Source organism: Gallus gallus, chromosome 38 (genome assembly GCF_016699485.2).
Source record: "Gallus gallus isolate bGalGal1 chromosome 38, bGalGal1.mat.broiler.GRCg7b, whole genome shotgun sequence".
Lineage (NCBI taxonomy): Eukaryota > Metazoa > Chordata > Aves > Galliformes > Phasianidae > Gallus > Gallus gallus.
The window spans coordinates 103,537-124,894 of record NC_052569.1 but is presented as its reverse complement, the minus strand read 5'-3'; the positions used below and the strand labels follow the sequence as shown (position 1 = coordinate 124,894).

The window sequence follows — 21,358 nt, the reverse complement described above, 5'->3', positions numbered from 1 at the left end:
CCCCAACGGTTCCCCAACGGTTCCCCAATGGATCCCCAACGGTTCCCCAATGGTTCCTCAATGGATCCCCAATAGTTCCCCAATGGTTCCATAACAGTTCCCCAACGGATCCCCAATAGTTCCCCAACGGATCCCCAATGGTTCCTCAATGGATCCCCAATGGTTCCCCAACGGTTCCTCAGTGGTTCCCCAATGGATCCCCAATAGTTCCCCGATGGTTCCCCAATGGTTCCCCAGCGGTTCCCCAATGGATCCCCAGTGGATCCCCAACGGTTCCTCAATGGTTCCTCAGTGGATCCCCAATAGTTCCCGAATGGTTCCCCAATAGATCCCCAACGGTTCCCCAGCGGTTCCCCAATGGTTCCTCAATGGATCCCCAGTGGATCCCCAGTGGTTCCCCAACGGTTCCCCAACGGTTCCTCAATGGATCCCCAATAGTTCCCCAATAGTTCCTCAGTGGTTCCCCCAATGGTTCCCCCAACGGATCCCCGACGGTTCCCCCACGGATCTTCCCCCATGAGTGCTGCCCCGGGGGCCCCCCCTTTGTGTGCTGACCCGTATCTCAGGGGGGGGCTCTCACCCCCTGCTGGTGCCCTACGACACACTGACGGCCAAGGAGAAGGCGCGCGACCGCGAGAAGGCGCAGGAGCTGCTCAAATTCCTACAGCTGAACGGATACGCCGTCACACGGTGGGTCGGGGTTGGGGGCTTTGGGGGCTTTGAGGCTCGCCGAGGGGGGGGGTCTGAGCACTCCCTGCCCCCCACGCAGGGGGCTGAAGGACATGGAGTTGGACACGTCCTCTATCGAGAAGCGCTTCGCCTATGGGTTCCTCCAGCAGCTGCTGCGGTGGATGGACATCTCCCAGGAGTTCATCGCCCACCTGGGTATGGGGCTGACCCCAACGTCCCCCCCGTGGCCCCCGTTGATGTCATCCGTCTGTCCGTCCCCCCCCCCCCGTCCCCCCCCCCCCCGTGGCCCCACTGACCCCAATGTCCCCCCAGAGGCCGTGGTGAGCAGCGGCCGCGTGGAGAAGTCGCCCCACGAACAGGAGATCAAATTCTTTGCTAAGGTCAGGGGGGGACCCCAAAATGGGGCGCCCGGGGTCCCTGTGGTGCCCTATGGAGAGGGGTTGGGGGATGCTTTTGGGGTCTCCTGTGGGGGTTCTGTGGGGCTCTCTGGGGTCAGTTTGGGTCTGGGGCTGTGGACTCTTTGGGCTCTTGGGGGCGATGGGAACATTGGGTTCCATTGGAGTCTATGGGGGACAGTGGGGTCAGTGGGGACAGGGGGGGGGTTTGGGGACGTTGGGATAATGGGAGTTAATGGGGCTCAGTGGGGTTGATGGGGCGTGAGGGATATTGGGGGCAGCGGGAGACGTGGGGCTTGTGGGGCTCTATGGGGTCTGTTGGGATCAATGAGGTCCAGGGGGGTCTGGGGAACTCCATGGGTTCTATGGGGACATTGGGGTCAGTGGGGATGGCGGATCCCATTGGGGTCTGTGGGGGACGTTGGGGGCAGTGAGGGATGTTGGGGTCTGTGAGGCTCTTGGTGAATCCTGGGGGTCCCCACACGTCCCCCCCCCGACCCCACACATCCCCCCCTGACCCCACACGTCCCCACAGATCCTTCTGCCCCTCATCAACCAATACTTCCACAACCACTGCCTCTACTTCCTCTCCACCCCCGCCAAAGTGCTGGGCAGCGGCGGCCACGCGTCCAACAAGGAGAAGGAGATGATCACCAGGTGGGGGGATTGGGACCCCCACGTGTGGGGCACCCTCCCGCCCCACTGCTCCCCACCACCCCCTGCATGGGGGATTTTGGGGCCTCCCCCATTTTGGGGGGCGCCCCGTTGACCCCCCTCCCCTCTCTCAGCCTGTTCTGCAAGCTGGCCGCGCTCGTCCGCCACCGCGTCACTCTCTTTGGTAAGGGGGGCAGTGGGGCGATGGGGGGCGCGGGGGGGGGGGTCCCCACTGTCGTCACCTCACCCCACTGATGTCACCCCATCCCCGTCCCCTCCGCAGGCACCGACGCGCCGGCCGTCGTCAACTGCCTCCACATCCTGGCGCGGTCGCTGGACGCCAGGTGGGACGGGGACCTGGGGACGGCCGTGGCCTTTGTCACCCCACAGACACCCCACTGCCACCCCATGGCGGTGGCCGTCATCACCCCGATGCCACCCCAGTGCCGCCCCGTGGCGGCGGCCGTGGGCACCACAGTGTCACCGTGCCAGGATGGTGGCCATGGTCACCCCACTGCCACCCCGATGCCACCCCGTGTTGGTGGCTGTGGTCACCCCACTGCCACCCCATTGTCACCCCATGGTGTTGGCTGTGGTCATACCAATGTCACCCCATGACGGTGGCCATGATCACCCCGATGCTACCCCATATTGCTGGCCATGGTCACCCCAATGTCACCCCGATGCTACCCCATATTGGTGGCCATGGTCACCCCAGTGCCACCTCGATGCCACCCCGTGTTGGTGGCCATGGTCACCCCGATTTCACCCCGATGTCACCCCATGGTGATGGCCATGGTCACCCCGATGTCATCCCAACATCACCCCATGGCGTTGGCCATGGTCACCCCGACGTCACCCCATGGTGGTGGCCATCATCACCCTGACGTCACCCCAACGTCCCCCCATGATGTTGGCCATTGTCACCCCGATGTCACCCCGACATCACCCCATGGTGGTGGCCATGGTCACCCTGATGTCACCCCATAGTGTTGGCCATCATCACCCCGATGTCACCCCGACATCACCCCATGGTGGTGGCCATGGTCACCCCGATGTCACCCCATTGTCACCCCATGGTGGTGGCCATGGTCACCCCAGTGCCACCCCGATGCCACCCTGTGTTGGTGGCCATGGTCACCCCGATGTCATCCCAACATCACCCCATGGCGTTGGCCATGGTCACCCCAATGTCACCCCGACGTCACCCCATGGCGGTGGCCATGGTCACCCCGATGTCACCCCGACATCACCCCATGGTGTTGGCCATGGTCACCCCAATGTCACCCCGACGTCACCCCATGGTGTTGGCCATGGTCACCCCAATGTCACCCCGACGTCACCCCATGGTGTTGGCCATGGTCACCCTGATGTCACCCCGACATCACCCCATGGTGTTGGCCATGGTCACCCCGATGTCACCCCGATGTCCCCCCATGGTGGTGGCCATGGTCACCCCGATGTCACCCCGACGTCCCCCCATGGTGTTGGCCATGGTCACCCCGATGTCACCCCGATGTCCCCCCATGGTGTTGGCCATGGTCACCCCGATGTCACCCCGATGTCCCCCCATGGTGTTGGCCATGGTCACCCCGATGTCACCCCGACGTCCCCCCATGGTGGTAGCCATGCTGACCCCCGGCGTCCCGCAGGACGGTGATGAAGTCCGGCCCCGAGATCGTGAAGGCCGGGCTGCGCTCCTTCTTCGAGAGCGCTTCGGAGGACATCGAGAAGATGGTGGAGAACCTGAAGCTGGGGAAGGTGACGCAGAGCCGCACGCAGGTGAAGGGGGTGGCGCAGAACATCAACTACACCACGGTGGCTCTGCTGCCCGTCCTCACATCGCTCTTCGAGCACATCGCCCAGCACCAGTTCGGGGACGACGTCATCCGTGAGCGCACAGCGGGGGCACGGGGGGCACGGGGACAGCGGGGACGTGGGGATGGACGGGGGGGGTCGTGGGGTCAGGGGGACGTGGGGATGGATGTTGGCGTCGTTGGGGATGTGGGGATGGGTGTTGGCGTCGTTGGGGTCATGGGGACTGCGAGGATGGATGTTGGGGTCATTGGGGTCATGAGGACTATGGGGATGTGGGGATGGATGTTGGGGTTGTTGGGGTCATGGGGACATGGGGACCTGGGGATGGATAGTGGGGTCATTGGGGTAATGAGGACTATGGGGACATGGGGACTTTGGGCACGGGGACAGTGGGAACGTGGGGACACTTGAAGACCCCTGGGAGCGTTTTGGGGACCGGGACACACTTGGGGTTCCGAGGACAGGAAGGGACGCTTTGGGGACAGGAGGGCACTCCTTGGGCACGGGGCACTCCGGGGCCGTGGGGGCTGAGCTGGGGACAAAAAAGGGACACTTTGGGGCCGTGGGGACACTGTGGGGACGCCGTGGGGTCTGTGCCCTCCCGCAGTGGACGACGTCCAGGTCTCGTGTTACCGCATCCTGTGCAGCATTTACTCTCTGGGCACCACGCGGAACCCCTACGTGGAGAGGTGAGGAGGGGGGGCGCGGGACCCCCCCCCCCCCCCCCCCCCGGGGGCTGCCGGGTGTGGGGCGGTGGTTATGGGGCCGTGTCCCAGCGCTGTGTCCCCGTGTCCCCGCAGGCAGCGCCCGGCGCTGGGGGAGTGCCTGGCCCGGCTGGCGGCCGCCATGCCCGTGGCCTTCCTGGAGCCGCGGCTCAATGAGTTCAACCCCTGCTCCGTCTACAGCACCAAATCGCCCCGCGAGCGCGCCAGTGAGTGCCCCCCAGCCCAAAAAGCATCCGACCCCCACCCCGACCCCGGGACCCCAACCCAACCCCAACCCCCCACCCTGACCCCCAGGGTTGACCCAACAACCGCACGTCTCCAAGACCCCATCTTTGTCCTGAAGTTTGGGGCACCTCCGTTGACCCGCCGTGACCCCAAGACTCTCCCCCCCCCCAATTTTGGGGCATCTCTGCACCCCGAGGACCCCAAAGCTGGCCCAGCAACGGGGTACCCTTAGATTGACCCAACTTTGGGGTCTGCATCCCCTTTTCTCCCACAGTCGACCCAACATTGGGGTACCTTTAAATTGACCCAACAATGGGGCACCTCTGTGTCCCCAGGACCCCTCCCTTGTCGCCATCTTTGGGACCCCAACACCGGGTGCCACTATACCCAAGGGGGGGCACTGCAGACCCCCATCTTTGGGACACTGCAGACCCCCATCCCGTCCCCATTTTGGGACCCCAACACCGGGTGCCCCCCTACCCAACATTTGGGCACTGCAGACCCCCATCCTGTCCCCATCTTTGGGACCCCAACACCGGGTGCCACCATACCCAACGCCATGGCACTGCAGACCCCCATCTTTGGGACCCCAACACCGTGGCACTGCAGACCCCCGTCCCATCCCCATCTTTGGGACCCCAACACCGGGTGCCGCCCTACCCAACATTTGGGCACTGCAGACCCCCATCTTTGGGACCCCAACACCGTGGCACTGCAGACCCCCGTCCCATCCCCATCTTTGGGACCCCAACACCGGGTGCCGCCCTACCCACCCCCGTGGCACTGCAGACCCCCATCCCGTCCCCCACACCCACCTGGGGGTCCCTCCTCAGTCCTGGGGCTGCCGAGCCACGTGGAGGAGATGTGCCCCGACATCCCGGACCTGGAGCGCCTGATGAAGGACATCGGGGGGTTGGCGGAGTCGGGCGCGCGCTACACGGAGATGCCCCACGTCATCGAGGTGACGCTGCCCATGCTGTGCAATTACCTGCCCCGCTGGTGGGAGCGCGGCCCCGACAGCGCCCCCCAGGGGCCGTGGGCCACCGCCGTCACCGGGCAGCACCTCAACGCCCTGCTGGGCAACATCCTGCGCATCGTGGTCAACAACCTGGGCATCGACGAGGCGTCGTGGATGAAGCGCCTGGCAGGTGGGGCGGGGGGCGGCGGGGTGGTGCCGTGGGGGGGCTGGGAGGGGCGACGGTGGCAGCGGGTGGGTCCGAAGGCGGCCCTGGTTGGGTTCTGGGGGGTTCCGGTTGGGTCCTGGAGGGGCTCTGGGGGCGTTCTGGTGGGTCTTGGGGGTTTCTGGTAGGTTCCGGTGGGTTCCAGTTGGGTCCTGGTGTAGTCCGGTGGGTTCTGTGTGGCTTCTGGTAGGTTCTGGTTGGGTTCTGGTGGGTCCTGGTGGCTTCAGGTGTGTTTTGATGGGTTCTGATGGCTTCTGGTGGGTTCCAGTTGGGTTCTGGTGTAGTCTGATGGGTTCTGGTTGGGTCCTGGTGGATTCTGGTGGATCCTGGTTGGGTCCTGGTGGATTCTGATGGCTTCCAGTTGGATTCTAGTTGGATCTTGGTGTATTCCAGTGGGTCCCGGTGGATCCTGGTTAGGTCCTGGTTATTCTGGTCAGTTCTGGTGGGTTCTGGTTGGATCTTGGTGTATTCTGGTGTGTCCTGGTTGGGTTCTGGTGGTTTCTGGCGGGTTCTAGTTGGATCCTGGTGAGTTCTGGTGCATTCCGGTGGCTTCTGGTGCGCTCAGATGGATCCTGGCTGGGTCCTGGTGTGTCCTGGCTGGGTCCTGGTGTGTCCTGGCTGGGTCCTGGTGTGTCCTGGTTGGGTCCTGGTGTGTCCTGGTTGGGTCCTGGTTGGGTTCTGGTGGTTCTGGTGGGTTCTGTGGCCCCGTGTGGGCGCTGTCCCAACGCCGCCGTCCCCGCAGTGTTCGCGCAGCCCATCGTCAGCAAGGCGAAGCCGGAGCTGCTGCGCACCCACTTCATCCCCACCATGGAGAAGCTGAAGAAGCGCGCGGGGAAGGTGGTGTCGGAGGAGGAGCAGCTGCGCATGGAGGCGAAGGCGGAGGCCGAGGACGCGGAGCTGCTGATCCGCGATGAGTTCTCCGTGCTCTGCCGCGACCTCTACGCGCTGTACCCGCTGCTCATCCGCTACGTCGACAACAGCCGGTGAGGGACGGGGCTGGGGGGGCATCGCTGGGGCCGTGGGGACATCCTTGGGGCTGGTGGCGGGCATGGGGATGTCACTGGGGCTGGTGGTGCCATGAGGATGTCACTGGGGCCATGAGGACATCCTTGGGGCTGGTGGTGGCCATGAAGACATCGTTGGGAGTGATGGGGACATTGGGGCAGGTGGTGGCCATGGAGGCATCACTGGGACCATGGGGACGTCACTGGGGCTGGTGGTGGCCATGGGGATGTCACTGGGGCCATGAGGACATCCTTGGGGCTGGTGGTGGCCATGAAGACATCGTTGGGAGTGATGGGGACATTGGGGCAGGTGGTGGCCATGGAGGCATCACTGGGACCATGGGGACGTCACTGGGGCTGGTGGTGGCCATGGGGATGTCACTGGGGCCATGGGGACATCCTTGGGGCTGGTGGTGGCCTTGAAGACATCGTTGGGAGTGATGGGGACATCGTTGGGCTGATGGTGGCCATTACTGGGGCTGGTGGTGGCCATGGGGATGCTGTTGGCCCCGAGGACAGTGGGGCTGATGGTGGCCTTGGGGACGTGGGGACAGGGCCAAGTGGCTGACGGAGCCCAACGCGGACGCGGAGGAGCTGTTCCGGATGGTGGGAGAGGTCTTCATCTACTGGTCCAAATCCCACGTGAGTGGGGGGTGGGGGGACACCGGGGAGGGGGGGGACACGTAGGGACACGAAGGCATGGGGAGGAGCGGTGGGAGGTGGGGACGGGGGGGACGTGGGGACGTCTGGGTGCGTGGCGGGCCGTGGGGGCGATGGGGACGATGGGGTCACTCCTCCCCGTCCCCCCACCGCAGAACTTTAAGCGCGAGGAGCAGAACTTTGTGGTGCAGAATGAGATCAACAATATGTCCTTCCTGACGGCCGACAGCAAGAGCAAGATGGCCAAGGTGGGCCCCGACCGCCCCCAACCCGCCTGGAATCCCTACAGCACCCCAACGCCACCCCAAACCCCACCCGGCGTCCCCAAACCCCCTCAAACCCACCCCAAAGCCCGTATGTCGATCTCCAAACCCGCCCTAACCCTAAACCCTAACCCCCGTCGGTCCCCCCATCCACCCCAAAACCCACCTGGAACCCCCAACCCCCACCCTAAAACCACCCCAAACCCACCCGATGACCCCACATCCCAGCTGGTGCCCCTAAACCTCCCCAAAACCCATCTGGAATACCTAAGCCACCCAAAACTCACCTGGTGTCCCAAAATCCCACCCCAAAACCACCTCCAAACCCATAAGCCACTCAAAAACCCATTTGGTACCCCAAAACCCACCCACCCCCGACCACCCCAAAACTCACCTGGTATCCTCACATCCCACCCCAAATCCCACCCGGTTCCCCCAACCCACCCCATACCCCTGGTACCCCAATCCTCCCCTCCCACCTGACCCCCTCCCACCCCACTGTGCACCTCAACTCTCCCCATCCCGATGTCCTCCCATTGTCCCCATGGTGTCCCCGATGTCCTCATGGTGTCCCCATGTCCTCCTCGACCCCATAACCTAACACTGTCTCTTCTCTCCTGCCCTTCGCTGTGGGTGTTGTCACCAGTCCGGAGACGGCCAGGTTAGCAGGGTCACGCTATGGGGCAGACAACACACTGGGACCCCCAGGGACCCCACAGGTCCTATCCTGTGGGTCACCACTGCCAGGACCTCTGGGGACCCCACAGCTGCGTGGCACCGGGGTCACGGCCCTGCTGTCCCCGTAGCATTGGGATCGTGGTCCTGCTGTCCTCCATGATACGTTGTGGGGTTCCTCCCCTCTGATGTCCCCATTGCTGTCACCCTATGGCTGTGGGACGGGGGTCTTGGCCCCGAGGTGTCCCCATGGTGTGGTACCGATGTCCCCATCCCCATAGCGCAGCGTTCCTGGCCTCGATGTCCCCAAGTTCCCGATGTCCCCATGGCACGAGGTTGTTGGCCGCGGTGTCCCCATAGGGCAGAGCTCCTGGCCATGACGTCCCCATGGCTGTGACGTCCCCATGGCCGTGACGTCCCCAGGGTGGCGCGGTGTCCCCATCATAGCACGGTGCTCTTGGCCGTGGTGTCCCCGTGGCCACGATGTCCCCAATGTCCCCATGGCACGAGGTAGTTGGCCATGGTGTCCCCATAGAACAGAGCTCCTGGCCATGATGTCCCCATAGCCACGGTGTCCCCATGGGATGCAGTTCCTGCCCATGACATCCCCACGGCCACGATGTCCCCGATGTCCCCCTGGCATGAGGTTATTGGCCCCAACGCCCCCATGGGATGCAGTTCTGCCCACGCCATCGCCATGGCCGCGATGTCCCCACGCCGTGGGTCTCCTGGCCACGACGTCCCCCCCGTCCCCCCTCTGATGTCCCCACGCCGTCCCCAGGGCGGTGGCTCTGAGCAGGAGCGCACCAAGAAGAAGCGCCGCGGCGATCGCTACTCCATCCACACCTCCCTGATCGTGGCCACCCTGAAGAAGATGCTGCCCATCGGCCTCAACATGTGCTCACCCACCGACCAGGAGCTGATCAGCCTGGCCAAGAGCCGCTACGCGCTGGTGGGGACGCGGTGGGGGCGCGGTGGGGGCGCGGTGGGGACGTCCCTGCGGTGGGGCGGCCCCTGATGTGGCCGTGTCCCCTCCCCATTGCAGAAGGACACAGACGAAGAGGTGCGCGAGTGCCTGAACAACAACCTGCACCTGCAGGGCAAGGTGAGCGGGGCGGCCCCACAGGGAGCCCACAGTGGCCCCAAAGTGACCCCAAAGTGGCCCAAGGCGTGCCCAAAGTGACCCTGGGGCGGGCTCCAAAGTGGCCCCAAGGTATCCCTAAAGTGGCCCCAAGGTGACCCCAAGGTGTCCCCAATGCGTCCCCAGAGTGACCCTGGGGTGTCTCCAAAGTGACCCCAAAGTGGCCCCAAGGTGTCCCCAAAGTGGCCCCAAGGCGTCCCCAAAGTGACCCTGGGGTGGGCTCCAAGGTGTCCCCAAGGTGTCTCCAACGTGACCCCAAAGTGGCCCCAGGGTGTCCCCAAAGTGACCCTGGGGTGTCCCCACTGTGTCCCCAAAATGTCTCCAAAGTGTCCCCAATGTATCACCGAAGTGTCCCCATTCTGTCCCCAGCATAAACTGAATGTCACCAAAGTGTCCTCAATGTGTCCCCAGAGTGACCCTGGGGTGTCCCCAAGGTGACCCTAAAGTGGCCCCAAGATGTGTCCCCAATGTGTCCCCAAAGTAACCCTGGGCTGTCCCCAAAGTGACCCCAAAGTGGCCCCAAGGTGTCCCCAGAGTGTCTCCAAAGTGTCCCCATTGCGTCCCCAATATGAACTGAATATGTCCCCAAAGTGTCCCCAATGTGTTTCCAGAATGTCTTCAAGGTGTCCCCACAGTGTCCCCAAAGTGTCCCCAAAGTATCCCCAAGGTGACCCTGATATGTCCCCAAAGCGTCCTCACTGTACCCCCAAATCGACTTTGGGGTGTCCCCAACGTGTCACCGACGCATCCCCAACGTGTCCCCTTTGTGTCCGCCATCATATCCCCACGTGTCCCCCTGTGCCCCCCCACCTCCCCATGGTCCCCACGGTCACCTCGGTGCCCCCCCCCGACCCCCCCAACCCCGTGTCCCCTCTGCCCGCAGTGTGAGAACTCCTCGTCCATGCGCTGGCAGTTGGCTCTGTACCGCGCCATGGCCGGCCGGGCTGAGGACTCCGACAGCCCCGAGAAGATCGTGAGGCGCGTGCAGGAGGTGTCGGCGGTGCTGTATCACCTGGAGCAGGTGGGGGTCCCGGGGGGGGGCCTGGGGGGGGGATAGGGGAGAATGGGGGCTCTGAGGGGGAAATGGGGGGCGTGGGAGGGGAGAATGAGGGGTCCTGAGGGGGCATGGGGGGCTGTGGGGGGAATAGGGGGATCCTGGGGGGGGAATAGGGGAGAATGGGGGCTCTGAGGGGGGAATGGGGGGCATGGGGGGGGTCTGAGGTGTCCTGGGGGGTGATGGGGGGGATTGAGGGGTCCTGAGGGGTGATGGGGAGGATATGTCGGGAATGAGGGGGTCCTGGGGGGGGGAAAGGGGAGAATGGGGGGATCTGGGGGGGGACGGGGGGTTGTGGAGGGGTCGGGGGCGGTCCGGGGGTCCCTGGGGGTGCTGTCAGAGGTGACCCCGCGGTGCCCCCCCAGACGGAGCACCCCTACAAGTCCAAGAAGGCGGTGTGGCACAAACTGCTCTCCAAGCAGCGGCGCCGCGCTGTGGTCGCGTGTTTCCGTATGACCCCACTCTACAACCTGCCCAGGTGGGTCTGGGGGCTACTTGGGGGGGGGGGGGGGGGGGGGGCAACTGGAAGCCCACCGGGGGTAACTGGGAGCCCCCCCCCCCCCCCCAGGCACCGCGCCTGCAATATGTTCCTGGAGGCGTACAAACTGCTGTGGTTGGTGACGGAGGAGCACCCCTTCGAGGACCGCATGATCGACGACCTGGCGGTGGGTGGGGGGCCGCCCTATAGGGCCGGGGGGGGGGGGGGGGGGGTTTGGGGCCGCCCCACGTTGACCTCCACGCCCCACAGAAATCGGGGGAGGAGGAGGAGGAGGAGGAGGAGGAGAAGGACAAGAAGCCGGACCCGCTGCATCAGCTCATCCTGCACTTCAGCCGCACGGCGCTGACCGAGAAAAGGTGGGGCCCCCCCCCTCCCCCCCCCAAAAAAAAAGGGGGGTGACCCCCAAGCGGGGGTCCGCCCCGCTGAGCCCACCCCACTGTGCCCCACAGCAAGTTGGAGAAGGATCACCTGTACATGGCGTATGCGGGTATCATGGCCAAGGTGGGTGCCGCGCCCCAGAAGTTATGGGGCAGAGGGGTTGGGGGCCCCCACCCCACCGTGGGACCCCCACCCCATTGTGGGACCCCCACCCCATTGTGCCCCTCCCCACAGAGCTGTCACATTGAAGAAGGGGATGAAGAGGAGAAGGAGGAGGAGAAGGAGGAGGAGGACCCGGAGGATTCCTTTGAGGTGGGTGGGGGTCCCACGATGGGGTGGGGGTCCCTCTGCCCCACAGCCCCCCCCCCCGACCCCACTGTGCCCCCTTAGGAGAAGGAGATGGAGAAGCAGAAGCTGCTGTACCAGCAGTCGCGGCTGCACACGAGGGGAGCAGCTGAGATGGTGCTGCAGATGATCAGCGCCTGCAAAGGTGGGGAGGGGTCCCGGGGGGCCCCAAAATGAGGAGGCCTTGGGGGGGCACAAATGGGGGTCCTGTGTACACGATAGGGGGGGCTGGGCTACCCCCCAAGTGGGGGTCTGGGAGGCCTATGTGGGGTCATGGGGAGTCCGGATAAAGGGGGGGTCTGGGGGCACACAGAGTGGGGGTTGGGGGCACAAGTGAGGGTCTGGGGGCGCACATGGGGGGTCTGGGGGTGCCCGTGGGGGTCTGGGGGTGCACACTGGGGTTGGGGGGTGCCCGTGGGGGTCTGGGGGTACCCATGGGGGTCTGGGGGTGCACACTTTGGGGTCTGGGGGTGCACACTTTGGGTCTGGGGGTGCACACTTTGGGGTCTGGGGGTGCACACTTTGGGGTCTGGGGGTGCACACTTTGGGTCTGGGGGTGCACACTTTGGGGTCTGGGGGTGCACATTGGGGTCTGGGGGTGCACACTTTGGGGTCTGGGGGTTCCCAGGTGGGGCCGTGGGGCGGCGTTGGTGACGTCGCGTTCCCGCAGGGGAGCGGGGGGAGATGGTGTCCTCCACGCTGAAGTTGGGGATCTCCATCCTCAATGGGGGCAACGCCGACGTGCAGCAGGTGGGGTCCGTCCGTCCGTCCGTCTGTCCGTCCCCGTGTCCGTCCGTCCGTCCCCGTCCCCGTCTGTCCGCTCACGTGTCCGCCTGTCCGTCTGTCCGCCCGTCCTCCCCGCCGGAGCAGAAGATGTTGGATTACCTGAAGGAGAAGCGCGAGGTCGGCTTCTTCCAGAGCGTGCAGGCGCTGATGCAGACCTGCAGGTGAGGGATTGGGGGGGGGGGGGGGGGAACACCCCATGTCCGGGGGGTCCCGGTGGGGTTGGGGGGGTGGGGGGGGTCCCGGTGGGGTGGGGGACCCAGTGAGGTTTGAAGGTCCCATTGCAGAGCGGGTCCCGGTGGGGTTTGGGGGTCCCAATGGGGTTGGGGTCCCTTTCGGGCGGGGGTCCCAGTGGGGTTTGGGGGGGTCCCAATGGGGTTGGGGTCCCTTTTGGGCGGGGGTCCCAGTGGGGTTTGGGGGTCCCAGTGGGGTTGGGGTCCCTTTCGGGCGGGGGTCCCAGTGGGGTTTGGGGGTCCCAATGGGGTTGGGGTCCTTTTCGGGCGGGGGTCCCAGTGGGGTTTGGGGGTCCCAGTGGGGTAGGGGTCCCATTTAGGTAGGGGTCCCATTGGAGTAGGGGTCTCATTGAGGTTGGGGGGTCCCTTTGGGGTGGTATTCTCATTGGGGTGGGGGTCCTGTTGAGGTGTGGGTCCCAGTGGGGTTTGGGTGTCCCATTGTGGTGGGGGTCCCATTGGGGTGGGGGTCCCAGTAGGGTTTGGGGATCCCTTTTGGGGTTGGGGTCCCATCGGGGCGGGGGTCCCACTGCCCCCTTTTCCCCCCCACAGCGTCCTGGACCTGAACGCCTTCGAGCGGCAGAACAAAGCGGAGGGTTTGGGGATGGTGACGGAGGAGGGGACGAGTGAGTGGGGGGGGTCTGCGCCGGGACCCCCCCAGGGGGTGGGGGATGGGGGGGGGGGGGGGAGGGTCCCACTCCACTGCGCCCCCCCCACCCCAATCCCCCACTGTTCATTGTGGTTCTGGCCCTAAAGACCCTCATACCCCCCCATACCCTAATATGCCTCAAAACCCTAACACCCCCCCCGCCCCGACCCTAAAATACCTCCACACCCCGCCCCCCCTGCACCCTGACCCACCATGCCCTAATAAATGCCCCCCCCAACCTTAATGCCTCCTCCAACAGACCCTAATAGCCCCCACACCCCAACCCCCCCAGACCCCGATACCCTTCCTGAACCCTAATAATGCCCCCATACCCTAATACCCCCCTGCCCCCCAATCCTCCCCTTACCCTAATACCCCCAAAATGCCCTAATGCCCCCCGTGCCCTAATAACCTCCATACCCCAGTACCCCCCCCCCGAGCCCTAATACCCCCTCCAAAAGACCCTAATACCCCCCAATCCCCCATACCCTAATACCCCACCAGAACCCTAACCCCCTCCTCATACCCTAATACCCCCCATACCCCAATACCCCCCCAAACCCTACAGCCCTCCCCGTCCCCTCATATCCCCCCCGTGCCCTAATACCCCCCCAGACCCTAAATACCCCCCAGACCCCAATGCTCACCTCCTCTCTCCCCTTCTCTCCCATCCCGGTCCCGGCGGCAGTCATCAGCCGTGAGAACGGTAATTACCCCTAATTGTAGGGTCTGTAGGGCCGGGGCCATATGGCGTCCTATAGGGCTGGGTCTGTAGGGCTGAGGGGCTGTAGTGGGATCTATAGGGCTGTAGGATTTATTGCAGGGTCCTATAAGGTGGCTGTAGGGGTGCAGGGCGTTACTGTAGGGTCTCCTGGCTGCAGGGGGCTATAGGGGCCATAGGGTGCTGTTATGGGGTAGTTAGTATGGGGAGTGCAGGCTATAGGGTGTGGTGATTCGGGTCTGTAGAGCTGTAGGGTGTTACTGTGGGGTCTGTAGGCTGTTATTGTAGGGTCTCTGGGCTGTGGGGTGTTACTGTAGGGTCTGTAGAGTGCAAGGTGTCGTTATAGGGTCTGTAGGGTGCAAGGTGTCGTTATAGGGTCTGTAGTGTGTTGTTATAGGGTCTGTGGAGCAGGGGGTGTTGCTATGGGGTCTGTAGGCTGTGGGGCGTTGCCATAGGGTCTGTAGGCTGTGTGGTGTTGTAGGGTCTGTAGGCTGCGGGGTGTTTCTGTAGGGTCCATAGGGTTTGGGGTGCCGTTATTGTAGGGTCTCTGGGCTGTGGGGTGCTGGAGCTCCGGTGTCCCCTGCATGTCCATCCCCGCTTGTCCCCAACCCCGTGCTAACCCCACTGCCCCCCCGGGGCGTCACCCTGGGGGTCCCTCTGTCATCCTATGGTGTCCCCGTGTCGCTGTGGGGTGTCCCTATGGGGTGGCCCTGTGCCACTCGGGGTGTCCCCACGCCCCCCATTGCTGCCACCTCGCATTGTCCTCACGCCCACCCCCCGTCCCCGTGTCCCCCCTGTGTGACACCGTCCCCATATCGCCCCATATCCCCCCATAGCCCCCATAACCCCCACATCCCCCACACCCCCCAGGGGAGAAGGTGATGTCGGACGATGAGTTCACGCAGGATCTGTTCCGGCTGCTGCAGCTGCTGTGCGAGGGGCACAACAACGGTACGGGGACATCATGTGGGGCGGCCATGGGGACATATGGGTGGCCGTGGGGCCATACGGGGTGGCCACGGGGCCGTATGGGGCAGCCACAAGGCCATATGGGATGGCCATGGGGCCATTTGGGGCAGCTGTGGGGCCATATAGGGCAGCTGTGGGGCCATATAGGACAGCCACGGGGCCATACGGGGCAGCCACGGGGCCATATGGGGCGGCCATGGGGTTGTGCCCCCCCGTCCTGACCCCAACGTCCCCCCCAGACTTCCAGAACTACCTCCGCACGCAGACGGGCAACACCACCACCATCAACATCATCATCTGCACCGTGGATTACCTGCTGCGCCTGCAGGTGGGTCGGACCCCCAACCCCCCCCCCCCCCCCCACGTCCCCACACCCACCCCACTGACGTCCCGGCCCCATAGGAGTCCATCAGCGATTTCTATTGGTACTATTCGGGGAAGGACGTCATCGACGAGCAGGGAAAGCGCAACTTCTCCAAGGCCATGGCTGTGGCCAAGCAGGTCTTCAACAGCCTCACCGAGTACATCCAGGTGAGGGGGCGGCGGCCCCGGGGGGCCCCGAGGCTCCGATCTCCAAAGGGCTCTGATGCCCCTGGGTGTCCCCGAGGTCCCCCCATCCCCCCCATGTCCTTCTGTGTCTTGGGGTGTCCCCAAGGTCCCCATTTCCGAGGGATCCCAACATCCCTGGGTGCCCCCAAGGTCCTCATCTGCAAAGGGCTCTGATGTCCTTGGATGTCCCCAAGGTCCCCCCCGTGTCCCTCTGTCTTGGGGTGTCCCCACGGTCCCCCTATCCAATGGATCCCAACGTCCCTGGATGTCCCCAAGGCCCCGATCTCCAAAGGGCTCTGATGCCCCTGGGTGTCCCCGAGGTCCCCCCGTCCCCTGGTGTCCCTCTGTGTCATGGGGTGTCCCAAGGTCCCCATTTCCGAGGGATCCCAACGTCCCTGGATGTCCCCAAGGTCCTCATCTGCAAAGGGCTCTGATGTCCTTGGATGTCCCCGAGGTCCCTCTGTCCCAGGGTGTCCCCAAAGTCCCCATATCCAACAGATCCCGAGGTCTCCCCATCCCCTGGTGTCCCTCTGTGTCTTGGGGTGTCCCCAAGGTCCCCATTTCCGAGGGATCCCAACATCCCTGGGTGCCCCCAAGGCCCCGATCTCCAAAGGGTTCTGATACCCCTGGATGTCCCCGAGGTCCCCCTGTCCTTCAGTGTCCCTCTGTGTCTTGGGGTGTCCCCAAGGTCCCCATTTCCGAGGGATCCCAACATCCCTGGGTGCCCCCAAGGTCCTCATCTGCAAAGGGCTCTGATGTCCTTGGATGTCCCCAAGGTCCCCCCCGTGTCCCTCTGTCTTGGGGTGTCCCCAAGGTCCCCCTATCCAATGGATCCCAACGTCCCTGGATGTCCCCAAGGCCCCGATCTCCAAAGGGCTCTGATGCCCCTGGATGTCCCCAAGGTCCCCTCGTCCTTCAGTGTCCCTCTGTGTCTTGGGGTGTCCCCAAGGTCCCCATTTCCGAGGGATCCCAACGTCCCCGGGTGCCCCCAAGGCGCTGATCTCCAAAGGCTCCTCTGCTCCCGGGTGTCCCCAGCAGTGCCCCCTCCCCTGGGGGTCCCCGCCGGCCGCAGAGCCGTGGTGCCATCGCCCCCCACCCGCAGGGTCCGTGCACGGGGAACCAGCAGAGCCTGGCTCACAGCCGCCTGTGGGACGCCGTGGTCGGATTCCTGCACGTCTTTGCGCACATGATGAAGAAGTTGGCACAGGTGGGCGCCTGGGGGGGGCGCTGCGACCCCAAACCCCCCACACTAACCCGCTGTCCCCATGGGGGAGGGGTCCCCTGCAGTGTCTCCCCCTGCCCTCCCCCCAACCCCCATTGCCCATCCGCCACCCCCAATTTGGGGGTCCGCGCTCTGATGGAAGTTTCCGTCCCACCGCTGCCAGATGGGTCGGACGCCGGGACCCAGGAACGGCGTAAGGACCCCCCCCCGCCCCCCCCACCCAACCTTGAGCTCTGCATGGCCTCGCTAACACCCCCTCCCCAGCTCGGTGCCCCCCATCCCAGCCCCAAACCAACCTACCCACCCACCTTTGTGCTATGAGGAGTGGTCCCGGCTCTGGCTTTGCCCCCCCCCGGCTCAGGGGTCACGGCTGTCTGGGGTGGGGGGGTGGGGGGGTAGCACTGCCCCAGAGCTCACCGTGCCTCCCCCCCCCCCCCAGGACTCCAGCCAGATCGGGCTGCTGAAGGAGCTGCTGGACCTGCAGAAGGACATGGTGGTGATGCTGCTGTCCCTGCTGGAAGGTGCATCCCGACGGCGTCGGGGGGGGGGTCCGCGGTGCCACCCGGGTGTCCCCCACCCATTGGGGACGGGGGTCTGACATCGCATCCCCCCCCCCCCCCCCCCCCCCAGGCAATGTGGTGAACGGGACGATCGCGCGGCAGATGGTGGACATGCTGGTGGAGTCGTCCAGCAACGTCACCATGATCCTGAAGTTCTTCGACATGTTCCTGAAGCTGCGCGACATCGTGGCCTCCGACGCCTTCCGCGATTACGTGACCGACCCGCGGGGGCTCATCTCCAAAAAGGACTTCCAGAAGGTGGGGGGGTTTCTTCCCCAAAGAGCGGCGATGCGTGAAAGTGGGGGCAGCGGTGGAGTCCCCATCCAACACCCCTTGAGGGGTTCGGGGGCTGATGGGGCGCCCGGGGAGGGGGGCGGTGGGTTGGGTGGGGGTGGATGGTATGGAGGTGACCCTGAGATGGGGATGGGGGGTGGATGGGGTTGGGTTGGACGCTCACGGAGATCTCTGTGATGAGTGAGGATGGGGGGGTGGTTGGACGTGGTGATCTCAGGGCTCTTTTCCCACCTTCATGTCTGTATGATGGGGATGGGTGATGGTTGGGGTTGGGTGGGACGCTCTTGGAGGTCTCCTCCAACCTCTGTGACTGTATGATGGGATGGGCTGACGGTTCCCATTGGGTTGGATGCTCTTGGAGGTCTCTCCCAACCTCGATGACTGCATGATGGGATGGGCTGTCGGTTGGGGTTGGGTGGGACGCTCTTGGAGGTCTCTCCCAACCTCGATGACTGCATGAAGGGGACGGGCCAACGGTTCCCATTGGGTTGGACACCCTTGGAGGTCTCTTCCAACCTTGATGTCTGTATGATGGGATGGGCTGATGGTTGGGATTGGACTCAGTGATCTTGGAGCTCTTTTCCAACCTCGATGACTGTATGATGGGGATGGGCTGATGGTTGGGATTGGGTTGGATGCTCTTGGAGGTCTCTTCCAACTTTGATGACTGTATGATGGGGATGGGCTGACGGTTCCCATTGGACTGGATGCTCTTGGAGGTCTCTTCCAACCTCGACGACTGCATGATGGGATGGGCTGATGGTTGGGGTTGGGTTGGACGCTCTTGGAGGTCTCTCCCAACCTCGATGACCGCATGAAGGGGACGGGCCAACAGTTCCCATTGGGTTGGATGCTTTTGGAGGTCTCTCCCAACCTCCATGACTGCATGATGGGATGGGCTGACAGTTCCCATTGGGTTGGACGCCCTTGGAGGTCTCTCCCAACCTCGATGACTGCATGAAGGGGACGGGCCAACGGTTCCCATTGGGTCGGACACCCTTGGAGGTCTCTTCCAACCTTGATGTCTGTATGATGGGGATGGGCTGATGGTTGGGATTGGACTCAGTGATCTTGGAGCTCTTTTCCAACCTCGATGACTGTATGATGGGATGGGCTGATGGTTGGGGTTGGGTTGGATGCTCTTGGAGGTCTCTCCCAACCTCGATGACCGCATGAAGGGGACGGGCCGACGGTTCCCATCGGGTTGTCCGCTCTCACACCCATCTTGTCCCTTCCCCCCCCCCCCAACCCCACGCAGGCCATGGACAGCCAGAAGCAGTACGAGCCGTCCGAGGTGCAGTTCCTCCTGTCCTGCTCGGAGGCGGACGAGAACGAGATGATCGACGTGGAGGCGTTCGCCGGGCGCTTCCAGGAGCCGGCGCGCGACATCGGCTTCAACGTGGCGGTGCTGCTGACCAACCTGGCCGAGCACGTCCCCCACGACCAGCGGCTGCGCACCTTCCTGGAGCAGGCTGCCAGCATCCTCGAGTACTTCCGCCCCTTCCTGGGCCGCATTGAGATCATGGGGGCGGCGCGGCGCATCGAGCGGCTCTACTTCGAGATCAGCGCCGCCAACAAGGCGCAGTGGGAGATGCCGCAGGTGAAGGAGTCGAAGCGGCAGTTCATCTTCGACGTGGTCAACGAGGGGGGGGAGGCGGAGAAGATGGAGCTGTTCGTCAGCTTCTGCGAGGACACCATCTTCGAGATGCAGATCGCCTCGCGGCTCTCCGAGGAGGAGGGGGCGAGGGAGGGGGGGGAGGGCGACGAGGAGGAGGAGGAGGAGACCCCCGAGGCGGGGGGCGGCCCCCCGCCCGCAGAGCCGGCCTCGGCCTTCGGGGAGATGCTGGGGGGGCTGCGGCGCGCCGTGGGGTCCCCCCAGCTGTGGAGGAGGAGGATCAGGAGGATGAGGAGGAAGGGGGGCAGGGAGCTGCTGTGGGACCTCGGGGCGGCCGTGTGGAGGGCGGCGGTCGGGGGGCTGACGGGGGCGTACGGGGCGGTGCGGGCGGTGGGCTGCGTGCTGTGGGTGGTGCTCTTCGGGGGGGGGTTGGTGGAGGGGGCGCAGAAGTTGGGCTTGGCGGAGCTGCTGGGGAGCATGCCCGACCCCACGCAGGACGCCGTGGGGGGCGGAGAGGCCGGGGGGGCCCCGAGTGGGGAGGGGGCGCCGGGGGGTGAGGAGGGGCAGGAGGAGAGCCCCCCCCCCGCAGAGCGGCCGCAGAGCAGCGAGGAGGAGGAGGAGGAGGAAGGAGCGGCGGTGGTGGTCGCGGCCCCCCCGGCGGCCTTCGGGGGGCGGAAGGACGTGGGGCACTACCGCATGGCCCCCCCCGACGCACCCGGAGGTCTGGGGGACATCGGGGAACCCCCCGGAGCCGAACCGCCCACCCCCGAGGGGACCCCCATCCTGCGGAGGAAGATCGGGGTAAGGGGGGGCGCGGGCAGGCTATGGGGCCGGGGGGGTTGGGGGGGGTCCGAATGAGGAAAGGGGGGGGGGGGTTCTGCAGAGACCTTTTGTGGGGTGGGATTTTGGGGGCCCTGTAAGGGGGGGGGTGGCAGGGGACGGAACCCCGGAATTGGGGGGGCGGCCGTTCCCATGGGTGTTCTTTTTGGGGGGGAGGGCTGCTCTGAGACCCCCCCCCCCATTTACCCCCCGCAGGAAGATGGGAAGGAGGTGGTGGAGGAACCGCAGAAGGAGGAGGAGGCGGCGGCCGAGACCGAAAAGGCCGAGTGAGTCTGGGGGGGGGGAAAGGGGGGGCCACGGCCCCATTGGAGCTGTGGGTTGGGGGCTGTGGGTTGGGGGCTGTCCCTGACTCCAGCCCTGACCCCATACGTTGCCCCGACTGCAGTACGGAGAACGGGGAGAAGGGCGATGGGGGCGCAGAGGGGGGTCCCGAGGTGGAGACCCCCGAAAAGCAGCAGAAGGCGCCGCCCCCCCGGGAGCGTAAGGAGCCCCCCCCGCCCGAAGGGGCCTTCGAGTTCTGGACGGAGTTGGAGGTGCAGAGGGTGAAGTTCCTGGTACGGATATACGGGGGGCGCTGAGGGGGGGGGGGTCCTGGGGGGGCTCTGGGGGCATCCGTGGGGTGACGCTGTCTGTATTCCCCCCCCCCAGAATTACCTCTCCCGCAACTTCTACAACCTCCGCTTCCTGGCGCTCTTCCTCGCCTTCGCCATCAACTTCATCCTCCTCTTCTATAAGGTCTGAGCCTCGGGCTGGGCTGGGGGGGGGGGGGTCGGGGGGGGGCCGCGTGGGGGGCTGCGGGTCCGGAGCCCACCCAGAGCCCCCCGTAGGTGTCGGAGCGGCCGCCGGGAATGGAGGAGGCGGAGGTGGAGGGGTCGGGGATGGCGGCGGTGTTGGACGGCATCGGGGACTTCGGGGACGGCGGCGACGGCGACGGCGACGGCGGGGAGGGGGCGGAGGAGCCGAGCGTGGTCTATTACTGCCTGGAGGAGAGCACGGGCTACATGCAGCCCGCCCTGCGCGCCCTGGCGGTGGCGCACACCATCGTGGCGTTCCTCTGCATCATCGGCTACAACTGCCTCAAGGTGAGCCCCGCCCCGCAGCCCCCCCATAACCCCCCACAGCCCCCCGAAGCCCCCCGCGCAGCCCTCATCCCGAGCCGGCGTTCCTATGCCACGCCCCCTTTCCTGGCCACGCCCCCTTTCTCGGCCACGCCTCTTGA

General features: G+C 65.0%; 1 protein-coding gene across 1 annotated transcript in view; it reads left to right on the top strand.

Annotated features, from left to right (window-relative positions):
- LOC101748756 (ryanodine receptor 1-like) overlaps window positions 1–21,358 on the top strand; it is a 70,827-nt gene that overhangs the window by 45,645 nt on the left and 3,824 nt on the right. The window contains 38 exon segments of the mRNA XM_040655096.1: window positions 567–690; window positions 770–885; window positions 1,003–1,070; window positions 1,621–1,742; window positions 1,874–1,923; window positions 2,023–2,083; window positions 3,392–3,630; window positions 4,165–4,246; window positions 4,358–4,488; window positions 5,341–5,655; window positions 6,431–6,671; window positions 7,247–7,334; window positions 7,508–7,600; window positions 8,262–8,276; window positions 9,072–9,242; window positions 9,336–9,395; window positions 10,315–10,452; window positions 10,851–10,963; window positions 11,054–11,150; window positions 11,234–11,340; window positions 11,434–11,485; window positions 11,597–11,674; window positions 11,753–11,852; window positions 12,378–12,457; window positions 12,578–12,654; window positions 13,273–13,346; window positions 14,058–14,075; window positions 14,961–15,041; window positions 15,299–15,387; window positions 15,462–15,590; window positions 16,711–16,815; window positions 17,270–17,351; window positions 17,461–17,648; window positions 18,943–20,100; window positions 20,335–20,405; window positions 20,525–20,693; window positions 20,788–20,874; window positions 20,967–21,221. Of these exon segments, the coding sequence (XP_040511030.1) occupies window positions 567–690; window positions 770–885; window positions 1,003–1,070; window positions 1,621–1,742; window positions 1,874–1,923; window positions 2,023–2,083; window positions 3,392–3,630; window positions 4,165–4,246; window positions 4,358–4,488; window positions 5,341–5,655; window positions 6,431–6,671; window positions 7,247–7,334; window positions 7,508–7,600; window positions 8,262–8,276; window positions 9,072–9,242; window positions 9,336–9,395; window positions 10,315–10,452; window positions 10,851–10,963; window positions 11,054–11,150; window positions 11,234–11,340; window positions 11,434–11,485; window positions 11,597–11,674; window positions 11,753–11,852; window positions 12,378–12,457; window positions 12,578–12,654; window positions 13,273–13,346; window positions 14,058–14,075; window positions 14,961–15,041; window positions 15,299–15,387; window positions 15,462–15,590; window positions 16,711–16,815; window positions 17,270–17,351; window positions 17,461–17,648; window positions 18,943–20,100; window positions 20,335–20,405; window positions 20,525–20,693; window positions 20,788–20,874; window positions 20,967–21,221 (5,324 nt within the window).